This window comes from Sus scrofa, chromosome 8, assembly GCF_000003025.6.
Source record: "Sus scrofa isolate TJ Tabasco breed Duroc chromosome 8, Sscrofa11.1, whole genome shotgun sequence".
NCBI classification, from domain to species: domain Eukaryota; kingdom Metazoa; phylum Chordata; class Mammalia; order Artiodactyla; family Suidae; genus Sus; species Sus scrofa.
In genome coordinates this window covers 10,454,037-10,472,629 of record NC_010450.4, presented here as the reverse complement: position 1 = coordinate 10,472,629, position 18,593 = coordinate 10,454,037, and the positions used below count along the sequence as shown (strand labels likewise).

At 35.3% G+C, this 18,593-nt stretch overlaps 1 protein-coding gene across 9 annotated transcripts in view; it reads right to left on the bottom strand.

Annotated features, from left to right (window-relative positions):
- Positions 489 to 18,593, bottom strand: part of CPEB2 (cytoplasmic polyadenylation element binding protein 2) — a 70,792-nt gene continuing 52,687 nt past the window's right edge. For 8 of the 9 annotated variants that reach the window (XM_021100322.1, XM_021100324.1, XM_021100320.1 and 5 more), the window contains 5 exons: positions 17,187 to 17,276; positions 12,013 to 12,131; positions 11,364 to 11,478; positions 8,753 to 8,934; positions 489 to 4,512 (listed from right to left, as the gene is read on the bottom strand). In XM_021100322.1, coding sequence (XP_020955981.1) covers positions 4,285 to 4,512; positions 8,753 to 8,934; positions 11,364 to 11,478; positions 12,013 to 12,131; positions 17,187 to 17,276 — 734 coding nt within the window. In that variant the 3' untranslated portion in view covers positions 489 to 4,284. 9 annotated transcript variants of the gene reach the window in all.

Sequence of the window (18,593 nt, the reverse complement as noted above, 5' to 3'; positions counted from 1 at the left end):
GGTTTGATCCCTGGCCTTGCTCAGTGGGTTAAAGGATCTGGCGTTGCTGTGAGCTGTGGTGTAGGTTGCAGACATGGCTCGGATCCCGCGTTGCTGTGGCTCTGGCATAGGCTGGCAGCTACAGCTCCGATTCGACCCCTAGCCTGGGAACCTCCATATGCTGCGGGAGAGGCCCAAGAAATGGCAAAAAGACAAAAAAAAAAAAAAAAAAAAATGCAGCATCAGTTTAGATATGGTACCACTATCTAACATTTCTACGTGGGCGTGTGTGTGGGGATTAAGGGTGTGGAGGAGAACTGACGCAAAGGATCATGGGGGCTGCAATACTGAGAAATACTGAACGGGTGGTCTTCAAGTTCCCTCACACTGAAACACAGAGTGGCCTGGGCTGCATCATATAGAAACGGACACTCAGTTCTCTCAAAACGACTGTTCTGGTGTTGACGGATATTTTGATAGATTCGAACTAAAGAATAAGATTCCACAACTATGCCAATAACTTAATAGTTTATTAGTCAGTCAACAATATTACAAATATTTAAAAATTACTTAATATAAATAGTTGGCAGCAAACTATTCCATTACAGAGTTAATTTACCAGTACAACAGACAGACTGGAGATTTAGACACCTGGAAGATAACAATAAAATAAACTAAAATATTTTAACAAAAAAATTTAAGCTGAAGGCGTTTACCTAGTGTTCATAAAAGCATGGGTTCTCTTTTTATTTAGAAAAAAATAAAAAACTGCTTTAACACCCCATTAGGAATATAAAATAAAATCAACTGAAAATATTAATTTGCATATCAAAGAACCATTTATAATTACAATCCAAACACTCCATAAACCACTTGTGCGATTCTATACAGAAACTGGGAATTAGAAACTAGTTGCTTTAATATTACAAAGATTTCAGCTCCAAAAATAATTCAACATAAAATAAACTTTAGCAATTAGTGTCATAAAATTATATATTTCCACATAAAAATACAAAATAATATTAATGACAAGAATATGAAAAATTATTCCAAGTATTTTACTACTATTAAAATAAAATAAAACCCAAAAAAACAAAATAGAAATATGCATGAAAAAAGTCTTTCCTTTTGTTAGCAAAACACTATCCAAAATAACTACAATCATTTACATCAGTACAAAGATTTCTGGATTTAAAAAATAGTTGCAATGACAAAAGGGGTATCTTTTCTGACAGTAAAAAATGACACTGTGGATAAAATCTGCAAAATATGCAATGAAAAAAATAAATTTGCATTAAAAAGGTTTACACTGTTATTTTTTTTTATACAAACATTAGAAACAGTATTGCACATCACAACACAGAATCGAGGTTAGTCAGCCTTCCAAAATGTGTTATATTCAAGTTTTGTAGCATCTTTGAGGAGAGGCTCTGTGCAGCCAGATGCAACAGGGATAAAATATCAAGTGTTTTCCATACACAAATATATAAATGCTAAATGTTTCCTTCTTAACAAAAAGTGTGGATTTTTAAAGTTTTTTTTTTTTCTTCCACAGTCATACTTTTGGGCAGCAATATGAACATTTAGGGAACACAAGTGAAGAAGCTTTGAAAATACAAAAATACAATCAAAATTAATAATTTTCTACAAAAATAGTAAAATAAATATGATCTGTAAATTAAAAAAAAAAACAAACTCCAATACAGTGTTTAACAGTTAGGAAATAAGAATGTAGTACATAAAAGGCAAAAAAAAAAAAAAAAAAAAGAGGTAGGGGTGAGGTGGGGGAGGAACAAAAGATTAGACTAACAAACTTTAATTGTAACAGAAATGAAGGTAAAACAAACCATACATTTCTGTCATGTTTACCCAGCGAAAAGGGTGTTCTGTTACATTTCCCTTCATTTCCAATATTCATTTCTGTTTAAGAAGGGAAAGTGGTTTTCAACATCTCCAATTATTTTCATCATATAATTTATTTTAGTGTTCATTATTTAATACATGAAAAGGCTCTTCAATTTTAAACATTAAGCAGAAATTATGAAAATAAAGTTAAAAAATCTGCGAAATTAAATACCTAAATAATTAACATTGCAAAACTACTGATTTCTTTTCTAAATTCCAAAAATTGAGGTATAGCAAAGGAGATGTCATCAGTCAAAAAAAGTGTGCCATAAAATAGCTGACTGTTGGAAAAATCTCTCACAGAGATATAAAAATAGTGCATAACAAATGTCAAATGGATCAAGGTTGGCAGGGTTAAGGTTAGAAAAGAATACTCCAAAAATCTGGAGGATCATGGTTAAGTAACAAATAGGGAACATCGACAAATAAATTAGTAAAAAGCTCTTCTGAAAACAGCATCAACTTTAAACATTAAAAACTTGAACCACAACCACAATAAAACAGCAGAGTTAGACATGAACCACATATTTTTACAGTACAAAAAAGCACACCATAGACAACCAATATTAAGATCAACACTTTGCTTACGTGAAGGATTGTCCCAAGGGGCTGCAGTAAGGCAACACCCTTGTAATTTTCTCTCTTTAGAGTCAAGAATCTTAGTTCAGCATTTTTAAAAAACATCTACCATTGTGGGTGCTTTGCTTAGATTGCAGAGTAACTCTTACGTTAAAATATAGGGGATAGTTGCATTAAAAATGCTCTAAAGAGAAAAAATATCACTAATGATATTCTAATAGTGTTCAGTACCAAGAGAAACTCATTAACTATTGCATGTTTCCATGCCACTTTCTCAAAAAAAAAAAAAAAAACTGCAAGCAAAGTCATTACCAAAATTCCTTCATCAAAATTTAAAAAAAAGCAATTCTTAACCATTAAGAACAACAATGTTCCATGCAACAGTGACCCCAGTTTAGACAGAAGACCCTAATATACATAAGTCAAACACTTAAGCAAGTTTAAGCCAGATTTCACCATTATCTTTAAGGTAAAATTGAATTTTATGCAACTAGCCATCTGTATATTTCCCCATCTCCATTTTGACTTTATTTAAGTGTACTGAAGTTTTGCATTCTTTGATAAAAGTTCACTTGTTTAAATATGGGCTTTCTGTGGGTCTTACATTTGGTGACTGGTTAGCAGTGTGCTGGCCATCTTTGGTTTATAAAGGATGTCTTAACCATGAACTATCAAAGGGGCTAAAATCAACTTTCTTTAAAATTCTAGTGTTTTTCTTGTATTCAATCTTTTATCTATACTATATCACTGTACATGAATTAGAACCGCACATCACAAAATTGCACAGGGATTACAAATATTACATCCAGTCTGCATAAAATCGAATTCCACTACCGACCAGATCACAAAATGGCTGCACTCTCTAATCTAAAGCTAATTTGCATATTGTACACATGTAGGACATTTTTTTAAAACTTGAAGTCACAATAATGCATGCAAGTTTGCTTTTTTTAAACAAATTTTATAATTTGTTCATGCTACCTAGATTCAAGAGAGCTTTTTTGAACATTTGCAATACCTCACCTCTTGTTAGTTAATAATTCTAGTGCATGCATATGGTGTATACAGGTAAGTAAACATGCATTTTTTTTTTTCTTCACATTCTAAAACTATGGCAGTTTAGGCCATATTGTGCTGCCTGCATTTTATCCGCAATGCAGTGTGTCTCTAACGTTTTCAATCCCGTATTAATAGGTGGCATTTACACATAACACCTATATAGCAGCAAAGCTAATACAGCTTGTGATTAAAAATGTTTAAAAATAGCTAATAAATCAGATTATCTTGAGGTATTATTTCTTGCAAGTCAAAATGGAGAGCAAAAAAATCAACCCTAATTTTTAGTTTATGTATACACTGAAAATAGCAACAATAAAAATAAGCATTTGTAGCAGACATATTCCATCTTCACTATTATTTTGCTACCTTTGGTAAATTACTGGGGCAGATCTTGAAGTTAAAAACCCACGTTTAGAAATAAGTGCACGCTTCACCCACTACATAGCAGCAGACTGTTTGCCCCTACGCAACACATTCTCGTATCTAATTTTAACTTTACATATAAAAATAACTTGGAGGAAATACAAAAAAACATTTTATTTTAACATGAAAATATCACAAAAATTAGTAAGCCTGAGATGTAGGGTTTTGGTGAAAAACAAGAGGCTTGTAGTGTTTTGGCTGCTGATAAAGATGCATGTATTGATAGCTGGGGTGAAAGCAGAAGAATGCACTTATTTCTTCTGCATGTCAGTATCTTCAGACACAGGAAGCCACATGCACCCTTTCTCTCCTTGTTAAACAGAGGCCGGTTTGCTCTTCTTAGTTCCAGCGGAAGTGGATCTGACGTGGGCGATCAGCACCTTCCTTTACCAATGGCTTATGGAACTCACGTCCTGCACGAGAGTGGATATTTGCCCAACAAAACTCACAGTAATACTGCAGGCAAGTGACATTGGCACAAAAAAAGGGAGCAAATTTTCCACCACAGCGTGCGCCCTGGCACTCATCACACATCTGGTCATCTAGCACATATGGCTTTACCTCCACCTAGAAAGAGAGAGAAGACACATTCTATTAAATTGGCTTCAGAAATCATTTTAGCAATAATTTAAAATGTTCATACAGTGTTCTAGAGAAAAGAAGGAGTGCTCAATGTCCAGAAAGTAGGCAGTTTCCCAAGGTAATAGCTTCACTACTTACTAGGGTTAAAACAATTAAATCATTTTGTTCTTGCACTAAATCTTTTTATATGTCTCATGTCCATAATTGACCATGTGATTAAATAAGCACACAGCTTGTTAATTTTATTGTATTTTGACATGTTTTCTTCTGAGAACTATATAAAGTGCATGGTATTTAAATAACTCTGTTTTCCAAAGACATAAAATATTTTAAAAACTATAAAAACCAAATTGATTCACAAAACATTCCACCTTCACTTGTCTTGAAATAACATCTTTAAAATACCTGTGTGTTAATATTTGTGGGGGGGGGGTGACTGTGAGCGAAAAAGAGGAGGGCATGGAAGACAAATGGTGTTGCACCTGTGTTCTCTCATTCCAGTACCAGCTGCAAGGTGGTAGAACCCTAACAGCCACTGATCACAGCAACACTTCTCTACTGCAGGTGAGCGCCATGCCCTGCTTGTAAATAACTGGTATTGACAAGCCAGAACTGTGGATAATCTTATTAAGGGCATGTCTAGACTTCCGTGAATTTATAAGATATGAAGCCAAAGTCCCACTGTGAAAGCCTGACTCAGTAGAAGATCTCAGACTCAAGGCAGCTCTGAATGCTAAACCTCTTAACCTCAGTTTCCGTATCAGTGAAATGAGAAAGGCAATAGAACCTGCTTCATAGAGTAGTGAGGATTTGATTATGCAAGTAAAGCTTTAAGATAGTGCTTGGCGCATGGTAAATACTCTGTGAACTAGCATTAGCTACTATTAGCTGCAAGAGCCTTGCTTTCTTGCTTGTAAGAACTTTATGAAGGAAAGGTTACTGCTTTTGTCAGAATGAATAGTGCCAGGAAGCCTAAGATCTCTGCCTTTCCTAAGGAGAGGAGAGAAAATTGTGTTTAAAATAAATGACCCAACATTTTCTATTTTGAATGTATTATAAATAATATATAATATAAATAATATTTATCACAATATATATTATATAACATATATAAATGTAATAATAAATATATAGCAGGATAGGAAAGTAATGAAATTATGTGTTTTTCATTAGGGTTAGGATACACATATTTTATGTGTATTACACATTTTGTTTTTCCTGAATTGTCTATATCTTTTGTATATCTTCCTGCTGGTGCTCTCTCTTTTGAAACTAATTTATAAGTTCTCTTGGCCACCTAAAGATTTTTAAACTTTTTTTCCATCGACTTTTGATTCTTAAAATGATCTTTGACACAAATGCTAAAATTTGTATGCTCAATCTTTATCTCTCAATTTTTTCCTTTATGGATTCTATCTTGATTAGCAGGCTGCTATTTTTGATTCATTACTTTCATCATTATAACCAGAATTAAGGAAAAGCATCACTATAACCAAAGAGTAGATCAAGGCAGAGTGACAATTACTGGATTTCATTTCACTAGAGGATAAACTCCACGAGCACAAGGACCTTGTCCATTTGCTAACACTCAGTACTCCCTGCCTGCAGCACATCCAGCACAAAGTAGAAACTACATAAATATTTGGGTAAATGTCAATTTACATATGTTTTCTGGGTTTCTCTTTCAGGGTTTTTTATTTCCGTTATCATACAGTTTTAAGCAAACTGAAGACAATATTTATGCTTTGTACTTCATTTCCATAATGTCTCATAAAATGTCATGTGCTCAGGAGTGATTTAATGTAAAACTATTGAATAACTTTTACAAAAGCAATGATTTCAATTATTTGTATTTTTAAATTCTATATATTTTATGAAGCTAATTTACTTAACTCGAAATCGAAACTTCAAAGCTGAAAAACAGGATTTCAAATTTATGATTTTAAACACAATCAAAAGCTATTTGTGATTAATAAAAATCTCTAACAATTCTTGAATGTGTGAAAGAGAGTTTCGCTGCTTCTAGACTATTCTTATTTTCCACTATGACGTCTTTCCCTTTCACTTGAGAGGCGCTATCTGTGATCCTCTGTCACTTCATAACTAACAGAATAATAAGCAGCCAGCTTGAAGTGTAACACAGTTCACTTCAATAACTATCAGAGGTCATAGTGAATTATACCCCTCATGTAATAACACACAAAACTAAAATAATTTACACACTTGTGGTGATTATTCTTCACAGCTATCATAAAAGCTATCATAAAAGTGTTCATAAGCCAGTTGAATATGCAATTTTAATTCCCTTCAAATAAGTATTATCAGTCATAAATTTAAATTTAATATTTTAATGTTTTAATAACTATATTCACATTAGAGGTGAAAGTTATAAAAATTAATGTTTTAATTTTTTTTTTGTATAAGCAAAATTAAGAACTTGTAAAATAGTTAAGACTCAAATTCCTTCAAATAAAGTTCAAAACTTACCTTAGGAGCACATTTCTTAAAAAATAAGCTTTTCTCTCAAGTAGTTTAATGTCTTTTTAAGGAGGTGAGTGTTTCTCAACTCGCTTGCTTTGCAACGAGGTTTCTCTTTTAAGAACCAAAACTCTGCCCCAAATAATTGGTCCTCCACTACCATTTTGGAAACAAAGAGGTATGAGATATGACGCTGCAACAATCTTTTCCCCTCTGCTTCTGCATATTGAACAACTACAGTTACATAATGTATAAATAACTTCATCTGTGACCCTGTCTCCTCTCTGCATAAGTTGGGTGTTAGGCTAGATCAGTGGTCTAAAGCATGGCTGGACATCAGAGTTGCCCTGGGAGCTTTCTAAACCACTGCTGCCGGACTCTGTCCCAGACCAATTACAGCAGACTCTCTGGGGGTGGGACACAGATGTCAAGGTTTGTCTAAGTTCCCAGGTGAATTTAATGTGCAGTGGAGGCTGAAAACCACTGGATGAGGAGAGTGGTAAGGTTCAAATCAGTTTAAAAAATTTTCAGAGTATGTCTGAATAAAAGCTGAGTCCTTTTCCTTGGATACTTACATTTTTTTTTCTTTTTGGGGGGGCAACATTTTAATTAACAATGCAAGCAAAAATGTCACTTTGCATATGTGAACTGAACTTATGTTGTACTTCTTTTCTAAATGGTATCATTTGATAATTAAATTGGTGACTACTTCCAGAGTCCATGGTCCAGCCAACTGGTATGAGTTGACCAGCTCCCTTACTCCCCAAATAGTCTTCTAATATAAAAACACCCTCAGAGAAGAAGCTTCAAGAACTTGCTACATTGGGAAAATAAAAACCCACTCAAGTTAGATTATATTGGATATAAAAAAGTCAATTTACCTCATATTTTTAGTATATATTTCCTCTGTACTATAAATGTAAACATGATTATTCAGGAACTACTCACAGATTTTAGTATGAAAGGGATGTGTAAAGAAAATAGCTGAGTTTTGGTCACTCCTTTCTCCTATTTTGGATTATAACTGGCATTAGAAATTATTCAGCAGGGTAGCTTTCAGTTACCATTCATAAGACTTCCTAAAAGCTTTTATTGTGACAACCTAAGCCATGCTACTAAAGAGTAAATAAAGTTTAGGACGATCACCTTATGTGTTTAGTTTATTTGTATATTTTGCTTACTCACATATTTGTTATTGCATATATTTAGGAAAATATACACAATGTGTTTTTATTTTATATTTTACAATAAGTGAAAAACAAATAACACTTAACAGTCTCAAGCTCTGTGCTACATATGTGAATTCACTTAATCCTCAAAGTAACTGTGACAGAGATACTATTACTGTTTTCCATTTTATAAGTGAGGAAAAAAGGTGTAAAGAGGGTTAACTTGTCCAGGGTTATGGAGTAGATGGTGGAAATGGGACCCCAGGTATCTGGCTCTAAAGCACAAGTTCTTATAACAAGCTTGTCTCCATGGTCAGAAGGACAGTGAGACTTGTCGGCTGATACAATTTTTCAAAATGCCTTTAAAAGGACATTTTGCATATTACACCTAATGTTTAAAGTCTGGTCAGGAATTTTACATTTAGAGATATTCTGATATAAAACTCCACCTCTAATAGCTAAAGGAGTATTAAAAAACGAACCCTCATTGTTTGGATTATATTTACTCTGTAGGGTAGTAGGCTTTGGATCAGCACCTTATTATATAGGACTTAGTGGCTTTCCAATATTCAACTTACGCGTTTATCAATATCACCGTGCTGAAGCTGAACGAACCGAGCACTAATGGCAGCAATATAGCTCTGCTGATTGGAGAAAGCAACTCGACCAGCACCTTTTGGATATTTCAGCTCAGGATCTGTATCAATTCCCGCATAACAAACACCACCATACAGCCGGTCCATGATCATAGCAAGCTCCACTTGAAAAGGAAAAGAAGTTCACATCAAATGAGGGCGAACACAATCAAATCAACAATTTTTAAGTACCTTTTTTTTTCAAAGACAGGCAAAAGTCAAGAGGATAATGCTCTTTTCTAAAGCCAATCCTTCCTCTCCTCTTGTACACTAGAGCCCATCTGTTTTCACTACAGAAGAACTGGACAACTCAACTGTCTACTGGACAAGCCACAGTGATACTTAGCAGACACTGCATCACTCAATGTGTTCAAAATGGCACTCCTGATCTTCTGCCATCTGATTAAACCTTTCCAGTGAGTTTTTGCTGGCTCGCTGGGCTATGGAAAAGGTGAAGTTGCTAACTCAAGACCCTTGGCTTCATCACCTCTATTTCCTTTTTAACTCATTGCACATGCAATCCCGTGAACATGATTTTCAAGACATAACTAGAATCCAATCCCTTTGCCTCCATCACTAATATCTTTTTCTAAGGTATTATTTTTCATCATCTAGATCATGGGAATACCTTATGTCTTTGTTTCTGATCCCCGCCCTCTCCCTCCTACCTTACTCTGTTTTATTTTCATAACAACAAGAGTGATTTCTCTTAAACATTTAGCAGATACCAATGACTAAACTGAAATTTCTATTTCAGAGCTCTGGATGGTGGCACAAGCTGGCTTTCAAGACCAATACCACAATCTTCTTTCCAACCTGCTCTTTCTCTAGTATTCTTTATCTTCTCAGTAACAGTACCACTGTCTACCAGGTAGCTCAAGACTAAAGGCTGAGATTTAGCCTTTGCATTTACCTTATAAGTATCTGTGTCATCTGTTCACTTGGCTCTTCCACCACTTCTATCACTCACCTAGGCCACCATGATGTGTCTCTTGGACCGCAATAATAGACTCGTTCTTAAATTGGCCTACCTAAATCTACTCTCAACTCAACCCCTCCTTCCACGAGTCATCAGCTAAACTGGTTTTTAAAAAATGCAAGTTCCTATTGTGGCTCAGCAGGTTAAGAACATAGCGTCTGTGAGGATATGGGTTTGATCCCTGACCTGGTTCAGTGGGTTAAGGATCTTGCACTGCCACAAAGTGCAGAGTAGGTAACAGATGCAGCTAGGATCTGGTGTTGCTGTGGTTGTGGGGTAGGCTGGCAGCTGCAGCTCTGATTCGACTCCTAGCCTGGGAACTTCCATATACCTCGGGTATGACTGTAAAAAGAAAACAAACAAACAATGCTCCCTCTCCCCCATGCAAATATGATCATGTCTCTCCTTTACTTAAAAACTCTCACTAAAAGTTTTTCTTAAAGGGGGAGTTTCCTGATGTTCTAATGGTTAGTATTTGGGCACTTTCACTGTTGCACCTCAAATTCAATCCCTGGTCTGGGAACTGAGATGGAAACCAAGCTGCTGTAAGCCATGACCAGAAAACAAACAAACAAACAAACAAACAAACAAAAAAAACCAACCTAATAAAACCTCTTCATTGGTTTCCCTGTTCTGAGAATAAACACCAAATGAGCTATTAGACTTGCATGATCTGACTCTTATTTACTCTTTCAACATCTTCCAGTGTCTGCCCACTTGTCACACCCTGGGCAGCACCTCTGGACTCCCCTCAGTCCCTCCAACACACTCTGCTCTCCTCCCCTGAAGAGCTTCAAATATGCTGCTCCTTTCGTCTGAAACATTCTCCTCACAGTCCTCCTCCCACCCAACCCTGCTCCTTCTCTTCAATCTGTATGTGTCAGCTCTAATCCAAGTATCATTAAAATATCCGATGACATCACATTTCCTTGCTATATGCTCTTTGATTCCCTGCGGTCCTTCTTTGTAGTAATCATGTCTCTAAGTCTTTACGTGTGTGAGTAGTTCTTTACCATCATCTCCTACACTGGAAGAGGATGTGATGGAAGGTTCCCACACTTCACAAGGGTACAGCGTATCATAAACCTTCCTTGTATAGTGGGCATTTACATCTGTAATTATGTTCTCATATGACATTTCTGGTAGATCTCTGGTTCTTGGTTATTGATGAACATAAGTTCACCATTTACTTATCTAAAGCACCATTTGAGAAGTCCCCTATTTTTTCTTCATATATCAGAGTCATCCTACATAAACAGATCCCAAATTCTCGTATCTTAGAGAGTTATACTTAAAAGGTCATAAGTATTTGAGTGGATTTTTCTTGTAGAGTCCATCTGGAGTTAGCTATAAATATTGATAGATGAGTACCAATTCTCCAGGTGCCTGATGCTCTCAAGAACAGTTCCTAGACTCTGTCCCAGAATTCTCTAGCAAGCCACTATTGGAGCAAGAGAATCTGCCCTTTGCCCACCCAGTTGTGCCATATATACAATAGGTACCAAATATTTACTGAATCAATTCATCTTTAAATAACGTTTTTTAAAAAACAAAATCTTTTAACATTATACTTACCAGCCCTTAATGGCCTAGGAACACCTCCAACAAAAATTGTTTTTCGAGGATCCAAAGGCTGAGAACCATCCATCACAAAATCACTATCACTTAAATTCCAAGGACGGATCTGAACCTATGAAAAGAAAATGACATTACTATATTAGATCTTACTCCTTTAATAGCTGATGAACTTCATGCCAATTAACAGTGGTGCTTTTTTGCTCAAAATTTTGGATAGATGGATTTGGGAACAAATTGTTAATATTTTTCATCTAGATACTATAAACTATTTGAATTTTTTTCATATTTTAATTGTACTGTCTTTTTATATTTAGTCATATACATTCTTTACATATTCTATATACAAGTTCCTTACCAGATAAGTTATTTGAAAATACTTTTATCATTCTGAGTTGTCTTTTCACTTTCTTGATATTTTTTAACCAATATTTTATATTTTACTCCAATTGCATAGAAGCACAAATTGCTGCAGGTTTTAGGAAAAAATTGCTCTGTTGCAGATGAATTTTCCTGTCCAAATTTTATCCCATTGTTTTTTTTTTTAAAGTACAATTGAACTTTTAACATAGCACTTTATTTATTTTTTCACTAACAGTTTTTGGAAAACTTCCACTTGTAGCTTAAAGTTTGAGTCGCATTTACTTACAGGTTTGTCCTTGATGGTAGGGCTGGAAACACACAGATAGAGTTTTCCATCTTCTTCAATACAAGCATCAATTAGTGCCTGAACTGAGCTTTCTTCTTGAAAGAGAAGGAAGGCATAGCCTGTAATAACCATTAAAAATGAGGCAATATGTCAAGGTAAGTGATTTCAGCCCAAATTACAGTACTGTTTGGAAAATACATGCCTTTGGAAAAGGAAAAAAAAAAACACAAAACTATAAAATAGGACTAGAATTGTTATGCTTTCTGTAGGAGAACGCAACGGCCTATGAAATACCCACAAAAACAGACACTCGGCAAATTAGCTACTTACTGTTTGATAAGGCGCTAGGAGCTTTGCATGAATTATTTCGTTTGATTCTCACAATAAGTCTTTGAAACATTATTCCCAATTTATAGAAAAAAACACACAAACAAACCAAAATACCATGAGGTATCAAGTGGTTAAATTACTGCCCCAAAGTCAGTCACATAAACAAGTAATTTGTTGATTAGCCAACCCCATAGATCAGCCCCACGGTCTCCCATGACACTGTCTGAAAGAATTTGGCAGGAGTAACCAGTTGAGCATAGCAGGGCTGAAGCTTCCTTTAAATGCCCTCAGGGCAAGACAAGTTGAAGAGTAAACTCTGGACCCATGGGAAGAGCACATGTGGAAAGGCCCAGGAATATATACATATCTGTAGATAGAGGGAAAATTCTGTAATCACCCTGACAACTTCCAAAGGACAGTAAGAAAGCTTCCTTAGGGAATTTGGAATAAAACAAGTTTCTTCTTCTTCTTTTTTTTTTTTTTGTCTTTTCTAGAGCCACACCTGCGGCATATGGAGATTCCCAGGCTAGGGGTTGAAAAGGAGCCGTAGCCATCGGCCTATACCACAGACACAGCAACGTGGGATCTGAGCCATGTTTGTGACCTACACCACAGCTCACGGCAATGCTAGATCCTTAACCCACTGAGTGAGGCCAGGGATCGAACCCACAACCTCATGGTTCCTAGTCGGATTCATTAACCACTGAGCTACAACAGGAACTTTCTATGAGATGGGTCAGAACTTTTAAATCAAGCCTCAAGGTGAAAGAGCTACGGAACATGTCTTTTTTTTTTTTTTTTTTTTTTTCTTTTTTCTTTTTCAAACAGTCTGGAGAAAGAAAATGTTTGCAGTTTGGATCCAAGTTCTTGCTTAGATTCCTGTAACTTTTGGAAATATGCCCTTCTTGCTTTCCTTGTGACAACCAACCGTCAATCTTTAACCAAATACTATGTATGCCGAAGCAGGCAGAATAGACTTTGTTATAAAAAGAAAGCATCAACATTTGCAAGTTTACTATTATGGGATTATTCCCAGTAGTGGGTAACTGTAAGTGACCTAAAAATATCACTTTTCGTTGTCAAGATTTCTGTGCAAACAGAGAGCCCTGTAATCTAGTCCCAATATGACGAAGTCATCAAGCAGACCAAGCACGTCTGTTCCATTAAACAATGAGAAGTGTGGGGTCATGTTTTATTAGAAATTCAGAAAACACAGCTTATTGCCAACAGTGGCTTTTAATGCCTCAAAGGTCTGATATGACACAGAAAAAGTTCTTCATTTTAATAAAATTATAATACCTGATTATATAAATAAGGCATCAAACCAATCTACATGAACAGAACCTCCCGAGGGTATGATTATACAAGATTAAAAACACATCTTAGGCCTTTTTAATTGCTAGAAAAAAATGTAAATAGGCTTGGAAAAAAAAAGACTGCTTTTCTTTATGTGAAGGCTTTAATTTTGATGTAAGCTAAAGTTTTGCAAGTTATAATTGTTTTGTAATAATTGAGGGGCTATAAGAGCAACTTACTAAAATAGTACTGAAATATTTTATTTCAGTTGCACCCATGGCATTCAGAAATTCCTGGGCCAGGGTTTGAACCTGTGCCACAGCAATGATAATGCCAGATCCTTAACTGCTAGACCACCAGGGAACCCCCTAAATTCGATTTTTTAATGTTAAGTTTTAAGGTATTAAATTTTTTTTTTTTTTTTTTTTTTGCTTTTTAGGGCCGTACCTGCAGCATATGGAAGCTTCCAGACTAAGGGCTGAATCGCAGCTACAGCTGTAGGCCTGCACCACAGCCATAGCAACACAGGATCCAAGCTGTGTCTGTGACCTACACCACTGCTCATGGCAACACTGGATCCTCGACCCACTGAGCAAGGCCAGGGGTTGAGCCCACATCCTCATGGATGCTAGTTGGATTGGTTTCTGCTGAGCCACAATGGGAACTCTGACGGTGTTAATTTTTGATATTAATATTTTAATATTGCTTATTTTTGTGATTATTAGGGAAGAAATGTTTATATCGTAAAAATTAAGCAATACAGCAGGTAAATTATGATCTAGACAAGGCAAGCCATTAAATATTAAAATACCTTTACCAAAAATACCATTTAATAGCTCTTTAGAATTTATTAGAGCAAACTAATATTCACATAGGTTGAACTTTATTCGCTGCAAAGGACAGGTATGTATTAAGTGTGGCTCAGTATCCAGGTGCTCAAGTCACTGCCTTAATTACAAGATAGCATCATCAACTGCTATCTAAACCACTGCTTTCTAAACCATGGAAAATGATGAATAATGACAATGACAAAAATGATTAAAAGCTTAAGATTCAGGAACATTGGTCTTTGACTACAATTAACTATATATATACCAAAATACTCTGATGTGCTGGTGCTTTTTTTTTGGTTTGTTTGTTTTTTTTTTTTTTGTTTTCAGTTTGAGAAAAGAAACAACAACCACAGAAACCAGAGTAACAACAATAATGGCAGCAAGAGAAACAGAGATGGCAACTACAGTGTTTCATTAAATTAGTGCCTATTTTTCTAGGTTTATTGTTCACCCTGTATATGACCAAGAGACCCATGCAGAAAAACATGTATCTGTCTTGACAAAACCTAACTCTAACTGCTTTCAGAAGTGATACTTCAATTCCTGCCAGGAAATCTTCTGAACAAATTTTTCATCTCTATGAATCACATGGTATCTTTCAGATTTAGGTTAAAACTTCTCAGGGAAGATTTCCCTTACTTATTTCAGGTCGAAGGATATACCATCTTATAGTATTTATAGTTGTTTATATTATTTATTGGGCAACTCTCAATCCATGAATTACTGAGACTATAAATATAAGACACAGTCTGACATTAATAAAGCAATCACATACTGTAAAATTGTTAGAACTGTAATACTGCAGCTATGAGGCGTGCTATGAAGGGGACCGTGCTAGGAGGACCCACCATAGGAGGGTCTGACCTCATCAGGTCAGTTCTGAAGGCTTCTCACCAGCAATTGATATTTAAACCGAGATAAACAGGGGATGTAGAGATGAAGGGACAGGGGAAGCCTTCGGGCAAAGAGAACACCAAACACAAAAGTCCTCAGGCAGGAGAGAGCAAGGCCAGTCTGCTGAGCTAGAAAGTAGCAAGAAAACCTGGGAGAAGAAAGGGATGGGGAGGGCTGGAGGGCAAGTGATTTTTGCCTTTATACTAAGCGAGGGGTTTTAAACAGGGAGCAAGGAGTAGCCCCATCAGATGAGTTTTCAGAGCTATTACTCTAGTTATTCTGTGGGAGAAAAACTGGAGAGAGCCAGAGGTGTGGACAGACTAGTCTTACGCCTGAAATAGTCAGAACAGGGGAAGATGGTAACTGAGGCAGGAACATTAGAATCCAACTGGAATTTCATTGAACACTCAGTAAAATGAACATGATAAAAGGACAGGACCATGCCATTCTCAACAACAGATTCAAAGTAAGCTACGAAATGAACATATACATCAATATGGAGGTAATTTTCTCTCTAAATTAAAGATTCAGGATTTCCAAATCTAGTAAATTCCAAAATCATGTGAAAATTTAGAGTATATGGAGAGATGTCTGTAGCTTTAACTAGATTCTCAAATAGGCCTGGGATTCATAATCCCTGCTCAAAGAATTCTGTAAATAAAGATCTTAAGGTATTAAAAAAAAACAAATGCTACATTATTCCCTTTCTTTAAAAATCTACAAGAATCAGTAATGGAAGTTTTATAATTTTAATGACAAAAAGTAGAGATGGCCCATATAATTTATCACCAGAAACCCTTAGCTATTTTTTATTTGCAAGTAACTCTAACATGTTCCCTCTCCCAGAGCCAAAATCAGTTGTTCAACAGATCTACTGGAGTTTTTTCCCAGTCTTGAAAATCCACTCAGCCATAGAGTAATAGTGTGGTTTTTTTGTTTGTTTCTAAAACTGTATTTTAGAAAATATAATTAATTTTAACCTATAATTAAAGTTATTTGATACTCAAAGTATAGTTAAGACTAGTCTTTCAACCTCTCCTTTCTTTTATTCACTTCAAAGAATCTGCCATTAGCAATGTGACTGACTAGATTCCTGTTTAATTCTCTCCCCGTGCCTCCTTGCTCACCATGGGCAGGGATCTTTCCTCTTCCACTGACAGTGGCGGCACTGCTTTGCTCAAGGGAATGACAGCTCAATTTGTGATTCTTGCACTCTGGCGATGGGTCCCAGCAGTATTCTAGCAATACGTAACTAATACATCTAGGCATCCTCTTCACATTTTATCTCTTTCTGTAATCAGGGTTTTTCCTTAGCATTCATTTTCTCTATCTAAATTCACCAAGAGTATATGCTGCTCTTTTGTTATCTGCTATTATGTGGAACATTTAGGTACATCTTGCAGCATTTAAAATATTCTTAGGTTTACATTTTATTCTCACTTAACACATTTCTTAATTTCACTGAGCGGAGAGACATCTTTATGTTTGTACCCAAGTTACTTAGAATATTCGGACAGAGAAAATACACATACGTTTATTGATACATGAGCCTCTGAAATCATTATACGATAATTATAGAGAATGCATTAATAAGTCTTACGATTCCTGACTAGCTTTCAAGTGAAAGTGGAATGGTTCTTAGAGCCATTCTGCTTCACTTGATACATGTTACCAGCCTCTACAAATTCCTCTATTAGTTTTTACAGAAAAATGTCCTCATAGTCAATTCTAAGAGAAAAGAAAACACAAAGTAATTGATATTATCTCTTTTGCTCTCATATAACTTATTCCCCAACAAGTATTAGAAAAAAAATCTCTTACCTTTTGGTGGAAAATAGGACTTGCTTTCTGCTTTATGAGGCCAATCTACCACCAAAGGCCCAAATCTTCTGAAGCTAGCAGTTATTTCATCTTAATAAAGTACAAAAATAATGCACATTAGGAATTAGTTTTAATGATGCATTCTAAAAATCCGGTATTTTATATGCTTTTTAAAGACAATATTCTAAAGCACCAAAGAGCCTAAGTAGAAAATAAACAATAGAAACATATCTAATATCCTCAAAAAATTATACATAAAACTTAACAGCTATTTTAGTCTATATTAGCTGTTAAGTTTGATGTATAAATATATATATACATAAAACTTAATAGCTGTTAAGTTTGATGTATATATATTTACACATAAAACTTTATAAATATATATATATACTGTCTTATATATATAATAGCTGTTAAGTTTTATGTATATATATTTATTTATATATATTAAGTTTTATACATCAATTTATATATATTTTCTTTTTAGGGCTGCACCCATGGCATAAGGAGGTTCCCAGGATAGGGGCTGAACTGGAGCTAGAGCTGCCTGCCTGCTGTATAGCCATAGCAGCGTGGGATCCAAGCTGCATCTGCAACCTACTCCACAGCTTATGACAACACTGGACCCTTAATCCACTGAGCAAGGCCAGGGATTGAACCTGCAACCTCATGGTTCCTAACTGGATTCATTTCTGCTATGCCACAATGGAAACTCCTGGTCAAAATATTTTTTAAGTGGCACATTGGTTAGAATAATCAATTCAGTATGACTTCTAAAATTTTATATATTATATGGATACTAATGGATTTATAGTATACCAAATCATATTTATCACTGGCTAGAAAAACATGCCAACATTATACCAAGTTAAATAGAGATCCATTACTGCTTGATAAAGTAAAATCTTATAGGAAAAAAGGTCTGCTGAAACAAGACATGTAAATCTCTAATACTCCTAAATATACTAGGGTCTGATAACATGCCAGTTACACAGGTCAAATCCAATCACATGTTCTACATTATTTCATCACATGGAAACCTTATTATACTAACTTTTACATAGAGTAAGTCTGTGAATATTTGAATCATAACTGAAAAATTTCCCCAAATGTTGCAATGTATTCTCTATTAGTAAGTCGTGAATAAGTGGCAAATTTCCTACAACCTCACAGATATAGTTTACTTCAGCATTTTGATCTTTATGTTGAATTATTTTTCTTTCGTTATTATTATACATGATAATTCTTAACATATGTTTATTAGTTTTTGTAAAACCTGAATTTCCCGTTTATGTTCTGTTTCCATTACCCACTTGGGTTTTATACTCTTTCCTACCTGTTTCTAAGAGCACATTTCCCCTTAAAGAGACTGAATTTTTGACTGTCATGCATTGCAGGTGAAGCTTC